At 48.8% G+C, this 13,720-nt stretch overlaps 1 protein-coding gene across 1 annotated transcript in view; it reads left to right on the top strand.

The window, feature by feature from the left end:
• The window catches only part of Galnt2 (polypeptide N-acetylgalactosaminyltransferase 2), a 120,112-nt gene that overhangs the window by 51,645 nt on the left and 54,747 nt on the right, over positions 1-13,720 (top strand). The window contains exon 2 of the mRNA XM_057753726.1: positions 11,660-11,753. Within this exon, the coding sequence (XP_057609709.1) occupies positions 11,660-11,753 (94 nt within the window). The remainder of the gene's footprint in view (positions 1-11,659; positions 11,754-13,720) is intronic.

Here is a 13,720-nt window from a genome sequence, read left to right as displayed (position 1 = left end):
ATTATAATTCATAACAGTAGCAAAATTAGTTATAAAGTAGCAGTAAGATAATTTTATGGTTGGAGGTGTGAGGAACTGCTAGTTTGATATGGTAAACTTCTGGTTGTGGGCAGAGTGTGGCTAAATGTATCAGTCTGAGGAGAAAGTGAGGTTACCCACTTTCCTGTAGGCAGTCTGTCTCCCTTTCTTCCTGGCTCTGGAAAGGTGGCTGACCTTTCAAATGACCTTTAAGAGACACAGGGGAGGCTGTCTTTGCCTTTGGAACCCAGTGGTCACCCATCAGGTGACCTATGTGTTTCATGACCACCACTACCCCTAACGGCTCTCCCTCACCTCCTTCCACCAGCGTTCATGCCAAGGCAAGGAATGTTCCTATTGGTGTTAGGTTTCTGCCATGGGAGGCGCAGCACCTGGCATTCCTGCCATGTGGCACATGTTAGAAGTGGTACCTGGAGGTTGTAGACGTTCTGTGTGTTGACTTAGCTCGTCTGCATTTAGTCACAAGAGCGTAAGTTCAGGAAAGGTGCCAAGGGAGCCAGGTTCACACAGCACAACTCAGGGGTCGAATGATGAGAGCCTCTGGCCTCTTCCTCCTAGCTGGTCACATGAGATGGCAGCTGCATCTAAGGACTGTCGTCAAGCTCCACACCAACTCTCCTGGTCCCCCATTTCCAGAAGAGTGCAGAACCCAGAGTGGGGCTGCTGCCTTAAGCTGTGTGGATGGCACTGGCTGTTGGCAGTTTAGGGCCTGCTTCTGCTTGTGGAGTAGCTGTGTTTGGCGACTTCCTGCACAGTTTCATGTCACACCCATGTCTAGTTATCTGTGCCACCCAGCAAACCACCCTAGATGTGGGTAATGCTGGGTCTCCTTCCATAGCCTTGTAGTTGGTAGCGCCATCCTGCTTCTCATCCAAGATAGCCACAACACATGCACCACTTTCCAGCTCTTGTGTGAGCCTTCCAGCTCTCCACATGGCAGCGTAGTCTGGTGCAGTTGCCAGAGTGCCCTGGAGGCCACATCCAGCTTCTCACCTCAGCTGTCCATGGAGAAAGGGCAAAGAAACATGGCCACTTCTGACCCCCTGCAGCCCATAGCTCCAAACCAGTGTTCTTCATGACACATTTCGGGATTTAATGCCAGACACCAGATCGCGGGCAGGAGACTTCTGACTTCATTTGAGCACTCGAATGTGGGTCTGTGGCTTCAGCTCTGTGGGTTTTGTTAGCGTTCTCTGGCTGCTATCATATGTGTCATCTCCATTCCTCCAGTGCCACCACAGATGGAAAAGATGACTCCCGTGGCTCTTGGCCTGGGGCAGGAATTTGAGTTTATTCAAAGCTGAGTGCTGTAAAGCAGGTCACCCCAGTGCCTCATGAGGCTCAGACATGATAACGTGTGGTCACAGAGGTGACTTTCAAGACAGGCATGAGTAGGTCACAGCATCCCAAGTTGCTGAGAATAATGAGAAGACCTGTGCTGCCAGAACAGCTGTGGCCCAGGCTCTGGCCAGCATGTGCCAGGAGACTGACCGTGATCTGATCAGCCAGTCTATCCAGAACTGCCCCTGTGATGGGAACAGAGCTGGCACCCTGGCCTAGGCAGCCTTGATTTCACGATAGATTCATTTGCCCTCAATTCTTTTGTTTGTGTCTCAGATTTCTCCTCTCTTGAATGGGATGCTGGTACTGTCCACAGGTGTGGTGAAGATCACACACTGACTAAAGGGCAGACCAAGAGCTTGATAGTTCCAGCAGGTGGGGTGTTCAGAGGCAGGAGCTTTAGGGGGGCAGTGTTGTCGTTCTCACTGAACCATGGTGGGAGCACCTGGCTCTGCACATGGCCAGCCTCCCGTGAAGACGTCATCATCCAGCGCTCCTCTGATACTTAGTCCAGTGGTGACTGCTTGCAGGGCATCATTGCTTAGTATCTCTAAGGCTTAGTATCTCTAAGGCTTAGTCTGGTAATGGCCATGAGCTCATAGTAATGACTATGTTCTTACAAGGCTGATGTGGTCTCTCCTTGGTCAGTTGTTGGAAGAAAACAGGTTTATTATAGGGAGTGGCGTTTACCAAAAAGACAGAGACAAGCCCAGCATTGCTGAAGTCCAGGCTGTAAGGCTCTCTGGATATTTATCGGAATTCCGAGGGTCCTTTGGCTTCTGGACTACTGTGTAGGCTACACCTGAGGAGCAGAGGCTGGGCTCACTGCATTTCCGGAAACAGCTCTCCAGTCAGGCACTGTTGGCAACCTTAGGCCAGGTCTGGCCAGCTCTTCTGTTGCTTAAGTAACGCTGCGCACTATGTAGATTCATAATTCCCCCTGTAACATATTTGTGCTGGATTTAAAAATTATTCATGAGAATAATTTAAGAACATGGAAGAAAGTTGGAGAAGTGGAAACACCACCCAGCTTTCTCAGCCAGCGTGAGCTTTTCTACTTCCCTGAGTCTCGTTCCAGGCTAGTCCATATGGATGCATATTTTTAGATAGTTGTTTTATTGTGTACATAAAATTTGGTCTCCTGCTTAACATAGCATTTTGCATATTTGATGTGGTCTTTATCATTATAATTTTTAATGAATCCATAATAGCCTCTTAAGGGGCTGTAACATAAATCAAGTGCTTAGTGGAGAATATTTTAAGTTTCTTCTCTACTTGTATAAGTAATACTGTAGTACTTGTGCAAAGAATGTGTTCCTTATTTGGTATTAGTTCATTGTGATAACTGGGCAGAAAGTAGGTAGACCTGGAAGGGGAGGTAAGGCCCTGTCTCAGGGCTACCTAGAAAGAGCTGCTTCTGTATTTAGGGTTGGGGTTCACTGGTCACTCCCTTAGGAGATGTGAACACTGTACAGAGATTAACGGCCTCAGGAGAGGCAGCCTTTGGATCAGATGTGGTGAATCCTGCTCCTGGTGATTCCATTGTATCCGCCTCTTTTCCCGGTGATTCCATTGTATCCGCCACTTTCCCCGGTGATTCCATTGTATCCGCCTCTTTTCCCCGGTGATGATTATATTGTATCAGTCACTTTTCCCAGTGATTACATTGTATCAACCACTTTTTACCATGTGCTTCCTCATCAGGAACATGAAGCCAGCAAGCCTCAGGCCCATTGTGAATAAAGACCTTGTGTTTAGTCATGGAAAGACCAGACTAGGTGAGGGAAATAGCTGTATTAGCTGAGCTTGATCAGAACTTAAATGTTTACTGAGGCCCCTCCATGACCCCCCCCCCCACAGCCTCCCTGAGGTGTCGTGGTTTTTCTTAGTGCAGGCCGTCTTTGATGTGTAGAGTCTGTTTCACGTCTGCTTCTCTCTTCTGCTGTGTCCCCCATCTTTCTGGAAGACTCTCAGGGTTACCCTCATTCTGCTGTGAGTGTTTTTCACACATTTCCTCCATCTCCCACCTGGCTGCAGAGCATCATGGTGTTCACAGCAGCCACATTGTACCATGTACACATGCTCCTTCTCCCGCTCCGCCCCTTAGCTGTGACCCCCGCTGGAATATGCTGGCTCTGCTCTCTCTCCATGAGCAGTGTTGGGATGGCCCCTCTGCCCTCCTGACACTGTCCACTTCTGTCTTCCAGCATCTCTGATGCTTCTATAGGGAAAGTACTGTGTTCTCTGAAGGGGGTGCTCTTCTGAAAGACTAACCAGATCCAGCTTGGAACTAGTGGGCATTTCAAACACCCGTCCTCTATACTCACTGTTGAATGGCCTCCCTGGACTTTTCTGTGGGTGTCTGCTCCCATGGTGATTTGTGAGGAAGAGGGAGGTGGTCTGTGTTCATGTTTCTAACCTCTGACTCCCAGGGCTCCTAGCTCTTTCCCCCAGTCTCACATTCCCCCTGAGATACTCCGTAAGGCACATGCACCATCTGCAGCTGGTCTTTATTTGGGTCACAGAACCAGCCAGGCAAGGACCATGATGTAGAAGCCAGGCCCATCACAAGGTGTGGCATAGATGGTGGTGCCTACTGGAGCAAGGTGGCCACATAGGACCTGATCAGCCAAGACAAAATGGGACACCTTGTGGATGTTTGAGGCTGACAAGGACACAGAATCTTGGTGGTGAATAGGGCAGGATGCTGCATGGTGTGAAATGTGCAAAATAGTGACGCTAAGGCCATGGTCACACGAGCCGGGGAGACCCTGCCCTGCTCTGTGCCCTCTGCTGCCGCCCTCCCCCTTGGCTGTACACGGTGCAGTGCTGTCTGACTGCGGAGCCTTCCCACCACTTTGCTGTCATCTCTTTGGAGTTTCACTTTATTTTAAGGCTTGATTGACTAGCATGAGTCACAGTGGGAAGCATTTGCTAAAATTCCTCCTTTTTATGTGAAAGACATTTTCTAGTCAAGCTTCTGACATGTGTCACTTCTGTAATGGGAGAGGATCTGCTGTGGCTGGAGCTGGAAGTCCAGAACAAGCAGAATCCAGGCTAAGAAGCGGCTGCCCATGCTGCTATCTATGCAGGCTCTTCATTTACAGGAGGAGAATGGATGCCAAGCCTGGATCACGCCCAGCTCAGCCATGAACTCCATCACCGTATCCTGGGGCCACTGCCCCTGCATGCAGGGACAGGACTGCAAAGTGACTTGCTATATACTGGCCCCTTGTGGATGTCATTGGCCATGGTTTGGGTGTACCAGTTGCTCATTTTAGAAAGGTCACAGTGTGAAATAGATCACTCCTAGGCCCCACTCCTTGTCTCCTAGGGCTGGCTGATCTTAAAGTACCTTGAGTAACTCAGCATTTTCTCAAGAGATTTCTTTCTGTCTTAGCGTCTTTGAAGGGGGATGGGAGCATAATTGCTTGAAACTGCCGTTCAGAATGTCCAGGGGCCCTACCGCCCAGATGAAACTGCCATTCAGAATGTCCAGGAGGCCCCACCGCCCAAATGAAACTGCCGTTCAGAATGTCCAGGGACCCCACCGCCCAGATGTAAGCATATGACAGATACTGGCCTAGGAACCACTTCTCTTTGTGTAAATGAGATCTATGTGAGCATTGTACTTATAATTTTTAGAACTTTAGGTTTGGAGAACTTGGGAATGTTGTACGGAATTCCCATTCTCACCGTTCAGTTCTTGCATTCATAGGATGCCAATATGGGTATTTTATTAAAGTACTTGCTTTATTCAATTGTCTCTCTGTTCAGATACACACCTAGGTGTGGTGACTCATAAGGAGTGTGTATTTGGACATAGTGTGTGAAGTCACGTTTTCCTTTAGATTTTAACTCGATCCCCTGGGTTCCTGGGCTCCTAGCAAGTCACCTAAAGTCTTCTTCCCTCTCAGTCCACACAACTGCCCAGAGAAGTACCATGTTATAGGAGCCGAGCCATGACAAGGAATCGTGTGGTTGGTGGCTCCTACTGGGAGCAAGGTGGCATTGCAACATGGCCTGTGGCTCCTTGATCCTCACGTGGCCAAGGCACAAGATCTGATCCTTGCCCTTTTAGGCACCTCTTGGCTGTGATACTCCTCTTACACTTCGTTCTGTGTTTTTTGCATTTATTGATTTTACTCATTTGCTTATTTATTTGAGTCCCAATCAAGGATTTGTAGAATGACCCTCGTGCTGTCTGGTGTGTTTTTTTCATGGGGTCATGTACTTGGGAGAGATGACTGTAGAAGTGGACATTCTTTTAAAGACAAGTCAGAGTAGGACAGGAGGACTTGTAATAGCTGCGGTAGCCTGCGTAGGCTCTGCGCGAGGAGGAAAGGCTTCCTCAGTGCAGGTCTTCAGTGCGATCTCGGTTGTATCCTGCCTCACAGTCGCTGACCCTATCAGAATGCCATTTATGAGGAAGGGATAGAGTATGTTTAATTTCTGTGTTGTATATTAGCAAACTGAGGCCCAAGGATGTAGCCAGAGTCGCTTAAGGTGACAGATAGACCAGCCCAAGTCTAATTCTCCCCAGTGTGTCTCGAGTGCCCCTGGCTTACGGGACCTGGCAGACTGGGGTGCTGGCAGCCGTTGCTCTTGTGTGTGGCTGAGAACATTTAGATAAAAGAGCTTTGACAGCATCTGTGCGCTGAGCGTGCAGGGTACTCTGCCAAATTAGTGTGTGTGAGAAAGGTTCCATGGTGGAGCTGGTTGCAGTACTCCAGAGGATTAGGGCTCATGTTACTCCTCAGCAGCTTTCCTGTGAGCACACAAAGTAAAACAAATGCACAGATGACCTTTGACACGACGTGCCTGTTGTTTGTGGTTAACTGAGTGTATGTATATAAAGCACACTAACTCGGATGTCACAGTAGAATCTTACCCTCTGCCCATCTGAGCAGGACAGAGTTCCAAAGCTGGTCAGTGCACTGAGCATAAGGGAGAAGCAGCATTCCAAGGCTACCTGGGACCTCTCAGACCCCAGCCAGGTCCTGCCCTCACGGTGTGATTGACTAGGGCCAGCATTGGGACTAAGACTAAGAACTCGGTTTTTCACCTCCCTGATTCCTACACTTTGATGTCTTTTGGCTATGATCCCAGTGAAGGCTCTGAGCTGTCTGTGTGGGCTCGGAAGACTGGTGTGGGCACTTACTGTTCCTCAGAGGTGTCCCAATGCCATCCCTTCATGGTGAGACCGGAAGATTCACTATTTTCCATTGTGTGTGGTACAAAACAGCTTCAGAGATGGAACAGGCATCTGTCAAGCATGACTGTGGTTCCAGGCTGCCCCTCCACAGCCGGTGATGGTTAGGAGGGCCGCCCCTCTCCTTTAGCCCAGCCCATGCTCCCAGCAGGCCTTTTACCACAAATGAAGCTCAGACTGCTTTCTAAGGCGGAGCGATCAGTGTGCAGAGTCTGTGTTGGGAAACCTGTAATGTACAGTGTGGTCCTCCTGCCCGGGCCTCGCCCAGACTCTGGACCCCCGGTGCGCTGTCTGTCTGTTGCTTGGTTTGATGCACTATTTTGAGAGGTTGTAGAAACTTCAGGAGATGGTGAAGTGTATCTCTACAGTGCAGCCCTGGGGAATACAACCCAGCCTTTCTTTGTGTCCTGTGTCTGCTCCCTGGGGAGGTGTGAGCAGGCAGTCTCTGTTCTTGTTACCCCTAGCACAAGGTGTCCCAGCCATGCCTTCCCTGCCATGATGGACTATATCCACTAAAACTGCTTACGGGTATTTGGTCACAACAAGAAAAGTAGCTCCCAGTCAAAGTGAGGCCCTGACACAGTGGGCAGCAGGTGCTTCCCCCGTCTGGGAGAACCTGTGGTTTTTCTTCCGCTCCACCGTGGTAGAACACCCACTCCCAGGAATTAGAAGCAGCCAGTGGTCCCTGAGTCCCTCTGGGTCCCTTGGTGGAAGAGCTTGGCTGTGGGAGGTGTGGTCTGATATGCTCTGAGAGCCTGGCTTCTGGCTGAATGGCCCCTCAGTGGGTATGGAGCGTCTGAGTAAGCGCCTCTTTCAGAATCTGGAAACCTGGCTTTTTATAAACGCAAGTGTTGCTGCTCTGATCAGCCTTGGTGACAACTACCAAATAGTCTCTAAATGATGCTGACAGGTGACATTGAGGAACCCGACATTCAGGAGTATTTTGGGGACTTGTTCTGTGCCTGACATATGGTCTAGTAACTGAGATGATTTAACATTGACTAAATATGTTTCAGGAGGGGAGATTTCAAACAGCCTGTTTATTTTCTCTTTTCTTCAGAGGGATATTTTTATGCCTGTTACAAACATGGCACAAACCATGTGGTTCCTGCTCCCACCTCACGGGCATAGACCCACCACTGAGCAGACTCTAGCAGGAGAAGCACAGCACCTGCTCTCCAGCCTGGACACAAGTGCCCTGAGCACAGGGCATCCCCATATGGTGACATTAGGACATTTTCATATTAGAACAGTGCTGCTGGATGGGGTGTGCTGTTAATGCCTGCAGATGTGAAGAGTCTTAAAGTGATCATGGCTGGCCAGTGGAGGAGCGTGTTGCTAGCTAAAAGTGTCAGTGGCTGACCGGTGGAGGAGCATGTTGCCTAGCTAAAAGTGTCAATGGCTGACCGGTGGAGGAGCATGTTGCCTAGCTAAAAGTGTCAATGGCTGACCGGTGGAGGAGCGTGTTGTCTAGCTCAAAGTGTCATGGCTGACCGGTGGAGGAGCGTGTTGTCTAGCCTCATTCACCATCAAGCATTCACCACACTGCCAAGGACACACCAAAGGAATATGAACAGTACTTGTGACCACAGAGGACCTGCAGGTCTTGCATGCTGCATGCTGTACTTGTAATAAGTAGCTCGTGTAAAAGGCCACCAGTGACAGAAATCCTGGGCCACAGGAGGTCATGGTAGCTCACACAGCCGCCCAGTTTTGAAGTTCAGTGCTAGTGAGACTTTATTATTACTGACTGGGCCCTGCCTAGAAGCCCAGGCTTGGGCTCAGACTCTAAGCTAGGACTCTTAGCTCTGCTTCTCTGTCAGTACTGACCCTTCATGCTCCACTTTCACCCACCTGTGGTCTCTTCTTGAGGGCAGCACGGATGATATATGTGTCCCTGAACTCCACCCATTTTCTGGATTCCTCCTTCAGGGCTTCATAGGTGCGCCTCGCTTCCAGACCAGAGCCAACTGCCTCGCTCACTAGTCCAGGGTGTTCAGTTGGATTCCTGGTGCCACCTCTGATCTCTTTTTTCCTGGTGAGACTTGACCTTCATCTCTGTCCTAGACTTACTTGTCCAGTGTGACCTTTCTTTATACTGCATCTGTATCTTGACCACTTGGCCTGGCCTCTTCAAAGAGGAGTTTTTTTTTTTTTTTTTTTTTTTTTTTTGGTTTTTTTCGAGACAGGGTTTCTCTGTGGCTTTGGAGCCTGTCCTGGAACTAGCTCTTGTAGACCAGGCTGGTCTCGAACTCACAGAGATTCACCTGCCTCTGCCTCCCAAGTGCTGGGATTAAAGGCGTGCGCCACCACCGCCCAGCAAGAGGAGTTTTTAGAACAACTTCGAGGTGTCTTTGTCTACCCTGTCTTCTGCCTCATGTTGGGGGCTGCCCAGGCCTGAGGCCCTCCCTATTCTTACTCCTCCACTCCCTCGGGTTTCCCTGAAATTTACGTCTGTACACAGTGCACAGTCTTTCCCAGAGTGCTTGCTGGTTCTCTGCTCTTGCCCAAGTTCATACAGCATGGGGGGAGAGATCATTTGTGCCTTCTGAACCCATAGCTTATAGGCTTGAAGGAGAGAGGGAATCCGCAGTCCTCTGCGTGCGCTGGGAACTGGAACCTGGAACCAAATCCAGAAAAAAAAGGGGGGGCACACACGCTTTTCACCTGCACTTACAGTACATGCGACCATGCCCAAAGTGGGCCAGTATCTTAAAAGCTATTGGCTGAAGAAGTTTCCACAATACCTTCATTATAGTGGTTTATCTGATGGAGAGGGAAACTACCTCATTTAGAAGGTAGCACTGTAGATGTCCTAGCCTGGACTCCAGCACTCTGGACTCTGGGTTCAGAATGTGCTTCAACTTGGTCTTTAACAGTATGGTTGGTGATGGCTATGTTCACAGTGCTCTCAGTGCCTGCATAGATGGTCCCTCTATGGGGATAGCCCAGGTTGTGGCTCCTCCTGCTCACTCCTGCCCTCCTCCTTCTTCTCACTGTTGGATTTTGAGTGGAAGTCCACTACAAAGCAATCCTGTTTGACCCTCAGGAAAATATTTTTGCGTTTTAATGACATGTTCAGAATGAGGCCCTGGTGATTTATTTCACTAGAGGGGTGGGGTGCATGATAGCTATTCCCTGACAGTGCCCTCTCCTAGGCCCCACCTCCACCAATGCCTTGAGCTGTCTGTTCTTCATACTCATCACCTTTGACTCTGCTGACCCACCACCTCCAGAATTAGAGTTTTGGTAGACACAGTAGATGGGGAAGTTGGGGGATGGGTGGGAAGAAAGTATATTTTGGGAAGAAAAAAAACCAAAACGATGATAGTTGACCTAGATGTGTCGGTCATGTGACAGCCACAGACTAGGGTTTGACTGGAGCCACCAGCTCCACAGACAGCATCATTATTCGGTTTTATTCAAGGTGAAATAGCTTGATCCAGCAGCCAGATTATGTGAGAGGGCGGAAGTCCTGGTAGGGGGAAGCATTGTTAGTCATAAAATCTGACAAACCCGCTATGAAGTAGAAATGGACCCTTAATTAAAAGATGGCACTGTGCAGCCCTGCAGTGCCATAGCTGGCTGCTTTAGTTTCTAATGGTTCCCCTTACTGCACAGCTGTAGTTAGCACAGGCCGCTGTGCTTCTAGGGTCACTGCATAATCATCACCAGTGGTGGGTTGAAAGTTTATTTATAATCCAATAATCAGAAGAGCTGATTACAAGTATCATTTTAGAATCTTCTGGCCCCAAGAAAATTTGTAAATAGGGTCCAGATGAATGCGAAAACATTTGTTACCATGTGGAGCAGAAAGTGCTGGGAGCCAGTGGAGGCTGGGAAAGAAGCTTTGCTGGGCGGGGCTGGCTCAGGACATGGTTTGGAGCGAGGGGGTCAGTGTGTCCGTCATCCCCCTCCCCTCACCCCCACATGCCCTTCCCATGATAAACCCAGCCATATCACTGCAATGCAGAAACCATGGGAGGAAGGAAAGACTTCAGAGAGAGGAGGGGCTAAGGACAGGATGACTTCCCTTAAAGGCAGATTATGGGCAGGACAAGTAATGTTTGACAAGAATATGTCTGTTCACCAAAGCTCAAGGAAATCTTCCTTAGAGCCACACAGCACAGCAAGCACACACAACACAGCAAGCACACAGCACACACAGCACAGCAAGCACACACAACACAGCAAATACACAGCACAGCAAGCACACACAACACAGCAAACACACAGCACAGCAAGCACACACAGCACAGCAAGCACACACAGCAGGCAGTCCAAGGAGTGTGGCTACGTGGAGAGCAGGCGGGACTGCCAGGGAAAGTTCCCACTGCCTAGCATCTTTGTCTGCTCCAGAAGTGGTCTTCCCCAAGGCTGGGCTCAGGGAGTTTTCCTATCTGGGTTATACACAGAAGCACTTTTTATTTGCAGAAATCAGACTGAAGTGGGTGGAAAATGCATTAAGCTGTGTGGCTGCGGGGCTGTTATTTAGTTTGATTTAATATTGATAAATTACAGCCAATTGCTTGCCCATATGGGTAGAATAATTTCCACCAGAGCTTATGTCTTGCTCTGAAGGCTGGCTCCCTTGCAGCCCCCTGTGAACTTTTGGTTTACCGTCAGTAGGATTAATGTGTCCTCTGACGTATTAGGAGCTCAGAGACCCCAACCTTCTAAATTTCCCAGGGCCTACCTTGGTCCCATGACAATGCTGTGCTCAGCACATAGTTGCTGTGGTACTCACCACAGAGCCTGGGATTCCAGAATTCTGAGTGATCTTTCTATTGGTATGTGATCAGGTCACAGCCAGAGGAAGTATAAGTGTGTTCCCACAGAGATCGCCTCCCACTCTCTCCCTAGAGTGTAGTCTAGACTTCTGGGTGCTTCTGAAGATGATTCTATGCTGGGAGCACTCCCTGTTCACTGTTGAGTCCCTGTATGCCTGGAGAACTCCCTGCTTACTGTTGAGTCCCCCAGGGTGACAGCATCATGAGACACAGCCTTTGAAGTGGGCGAAGGTGAGCCAGCAGACAGACAACTCACTCGGTGTCTTTGTTTCCCCAGGATGACTGGAATGACATCGACTCCATTAAAAAGAAAGACCTTCACCACAGTAATGGAGACGACAAAGCACAGAGTGTGGAGACCCTCCCTCCAGGTACTGTATCTGGACCGGAGCCAAGCTTCTTTGGCCTCCTAACTGTGAACACAGCCTGAGTGTAGTGCTAGGAACAGCGGCTTGGGGCAGAGAGTGAATCCCTTAGGCACCTGGACACTGCCCAAGACCACACTTTTGCTTTTCCGGTCAGGACATTGGTGGGTGATCAGCAGAATCTATTGAAAGAGAAACAATAAAGTATAAACACAGGATCTGAAGTTTTAGTTCATGAAAAAAAATTTTAAATAGACTTAATTTTTTCTTAAGGTGTAGCAGCAGGCTGCTTGTTGGTTCCTGGCTGCTTAGCCCTGAAATAATCACACAGAAACTGTATTATTTAAATCACTGGTTGGCCCATTAGCTCTAGCTTCTTATTGGCTAACTCTTACATGTTAATTTAACTCATTTCTATTAATCTGTGTATCGCTATGTGACTGTGGCTTACCGGCTAAAGTTCCCAACCGGCGTCTGTCTCCCGTGGGGCTAACTGGCTTCTCCTGACTCCGCCTTTCTTCCTCCCAGAGTTCAGTTTAGATTTTCCCACCTAGCTCTGTGCCCTTCTAGCTCTGCCATAGGCCCAAAGCAGTTCCTTTATTAACCAATAGTATTCACAGCATACAGAGGGGAATCCCACATCATTAAGGAGTTTTAGGTTCATAGCAAAATTGCCAAAAGATCCAGAATATTCCTATGCCACACATCCACCTGTAGACGGGAGTTTCTGTCACACTGGTCCACAGCTGTCTGTTTAGTCCCAAAGAAACACACAGAGGCTTATATTAATTATAAACTGTTTGGTATATTGTTCAGGCTTATTACTAACTACCTCTTACAACTTAAATTAACCCATAATTCTTATCTGTGTTTAGCCATGTGGTAGCTTTTCTCAGTGAGGCATCCTCATCTTACTTTCTGTGTCTGGATGACGACTGTGTCCTCTTCCCAGAATTCTCCTAGTCTGGTTGCCCCACCTGTACTTCCTGCCTGGCTACTGGCCAGTCAACATTATATTAAACCAATACAAGTGATAAATCTTTACATTGTACAAGTGCATTGTCTCATGCCATTTACCTCCCCTCTTCTCTCTATATTCTTACCACATTGGGGCACTGGGAACAAGCCATGACCTACATTAGCTCAGGATCACCACCAAAGTCCAAGGTGAGGGCCATTCCTGGTGTAGGGCACATTCCTGGTAGCGCGCACACACACACACCACATATACACATAGGGAAGGAATTAAGTGCGTGTGCAATGGCCAGAAGAGATACTGGGTGTCATCTGTCATTCTCAACTTGTTCATTCGAGGCAGGGGCTTTCCTTGAACGAAGGACCCCTTTATCTCAGCAAGCCCCAGTGATTGCTCAGTCTCTGCTCTCTTGGGACTGAAGGTACTGGTATACAATGGAGGCCTACTGTGTGGCCCCTCACGATTGTACGGTGCTCTCATCCACTTGCCCCATCTCTCGAGTTCTGACAGATGTGTGACAGAGAGTCATTGAATGTGAGGGTAGAGTGACTGTCCTGGAAACTGCTTGTGCTCTGTCTGCACTCCCTCCCTCTCCTTGCCCCCACCGAGTCACAGGTCTTCTCACTGGTTCCCAGCACTGCCTTTTCTGGGGTGGCCTATGGTCAGAGTCTACAGATCCGACTTTACTTACTAATACGCGCAGGCTCCTTCATGTCTTCTTACGGCTTGATGGCTAATTTCTTTTCTTTAGGCTTATCCCCCTCCTCATGTGGGTGTGTTTGTGTGTGTGTAGGTGTGTTTGTGTGCATGCATGTGGGTATCTGTAGAGGCCAGAAGAAGGAGTCAGGTCCTTGGTCTTGTAAACCACTTGATGTGGGTTGTGGAAACTCAACTCCCAGGGTTCTACAAGAGCAAAAACATTTTAACCACTGAGCCATCTCTCCAGCCCTGGTTAATTTTTATCATTGAGTAATAGTTCATTGCCTAGATATGACAC

Source organism: Chionomys nivalis, chromosome 21, assembly GCF_950005125.1.
Source record: "Chionomys nivalis chromosome 21, mChiNiv1.1, whole genome shotgun sequence".
NCBI classification, from domain to species: domain Eukaryota; kingdom Metazoa; phylum Chordata; class Mammalia; order Rodentia; family Cricetidae; genus Chionomys; species Chionomys nivalis.
This window is presented reverse-complemented; position numbering and strand designations above follow the sequence as displayed.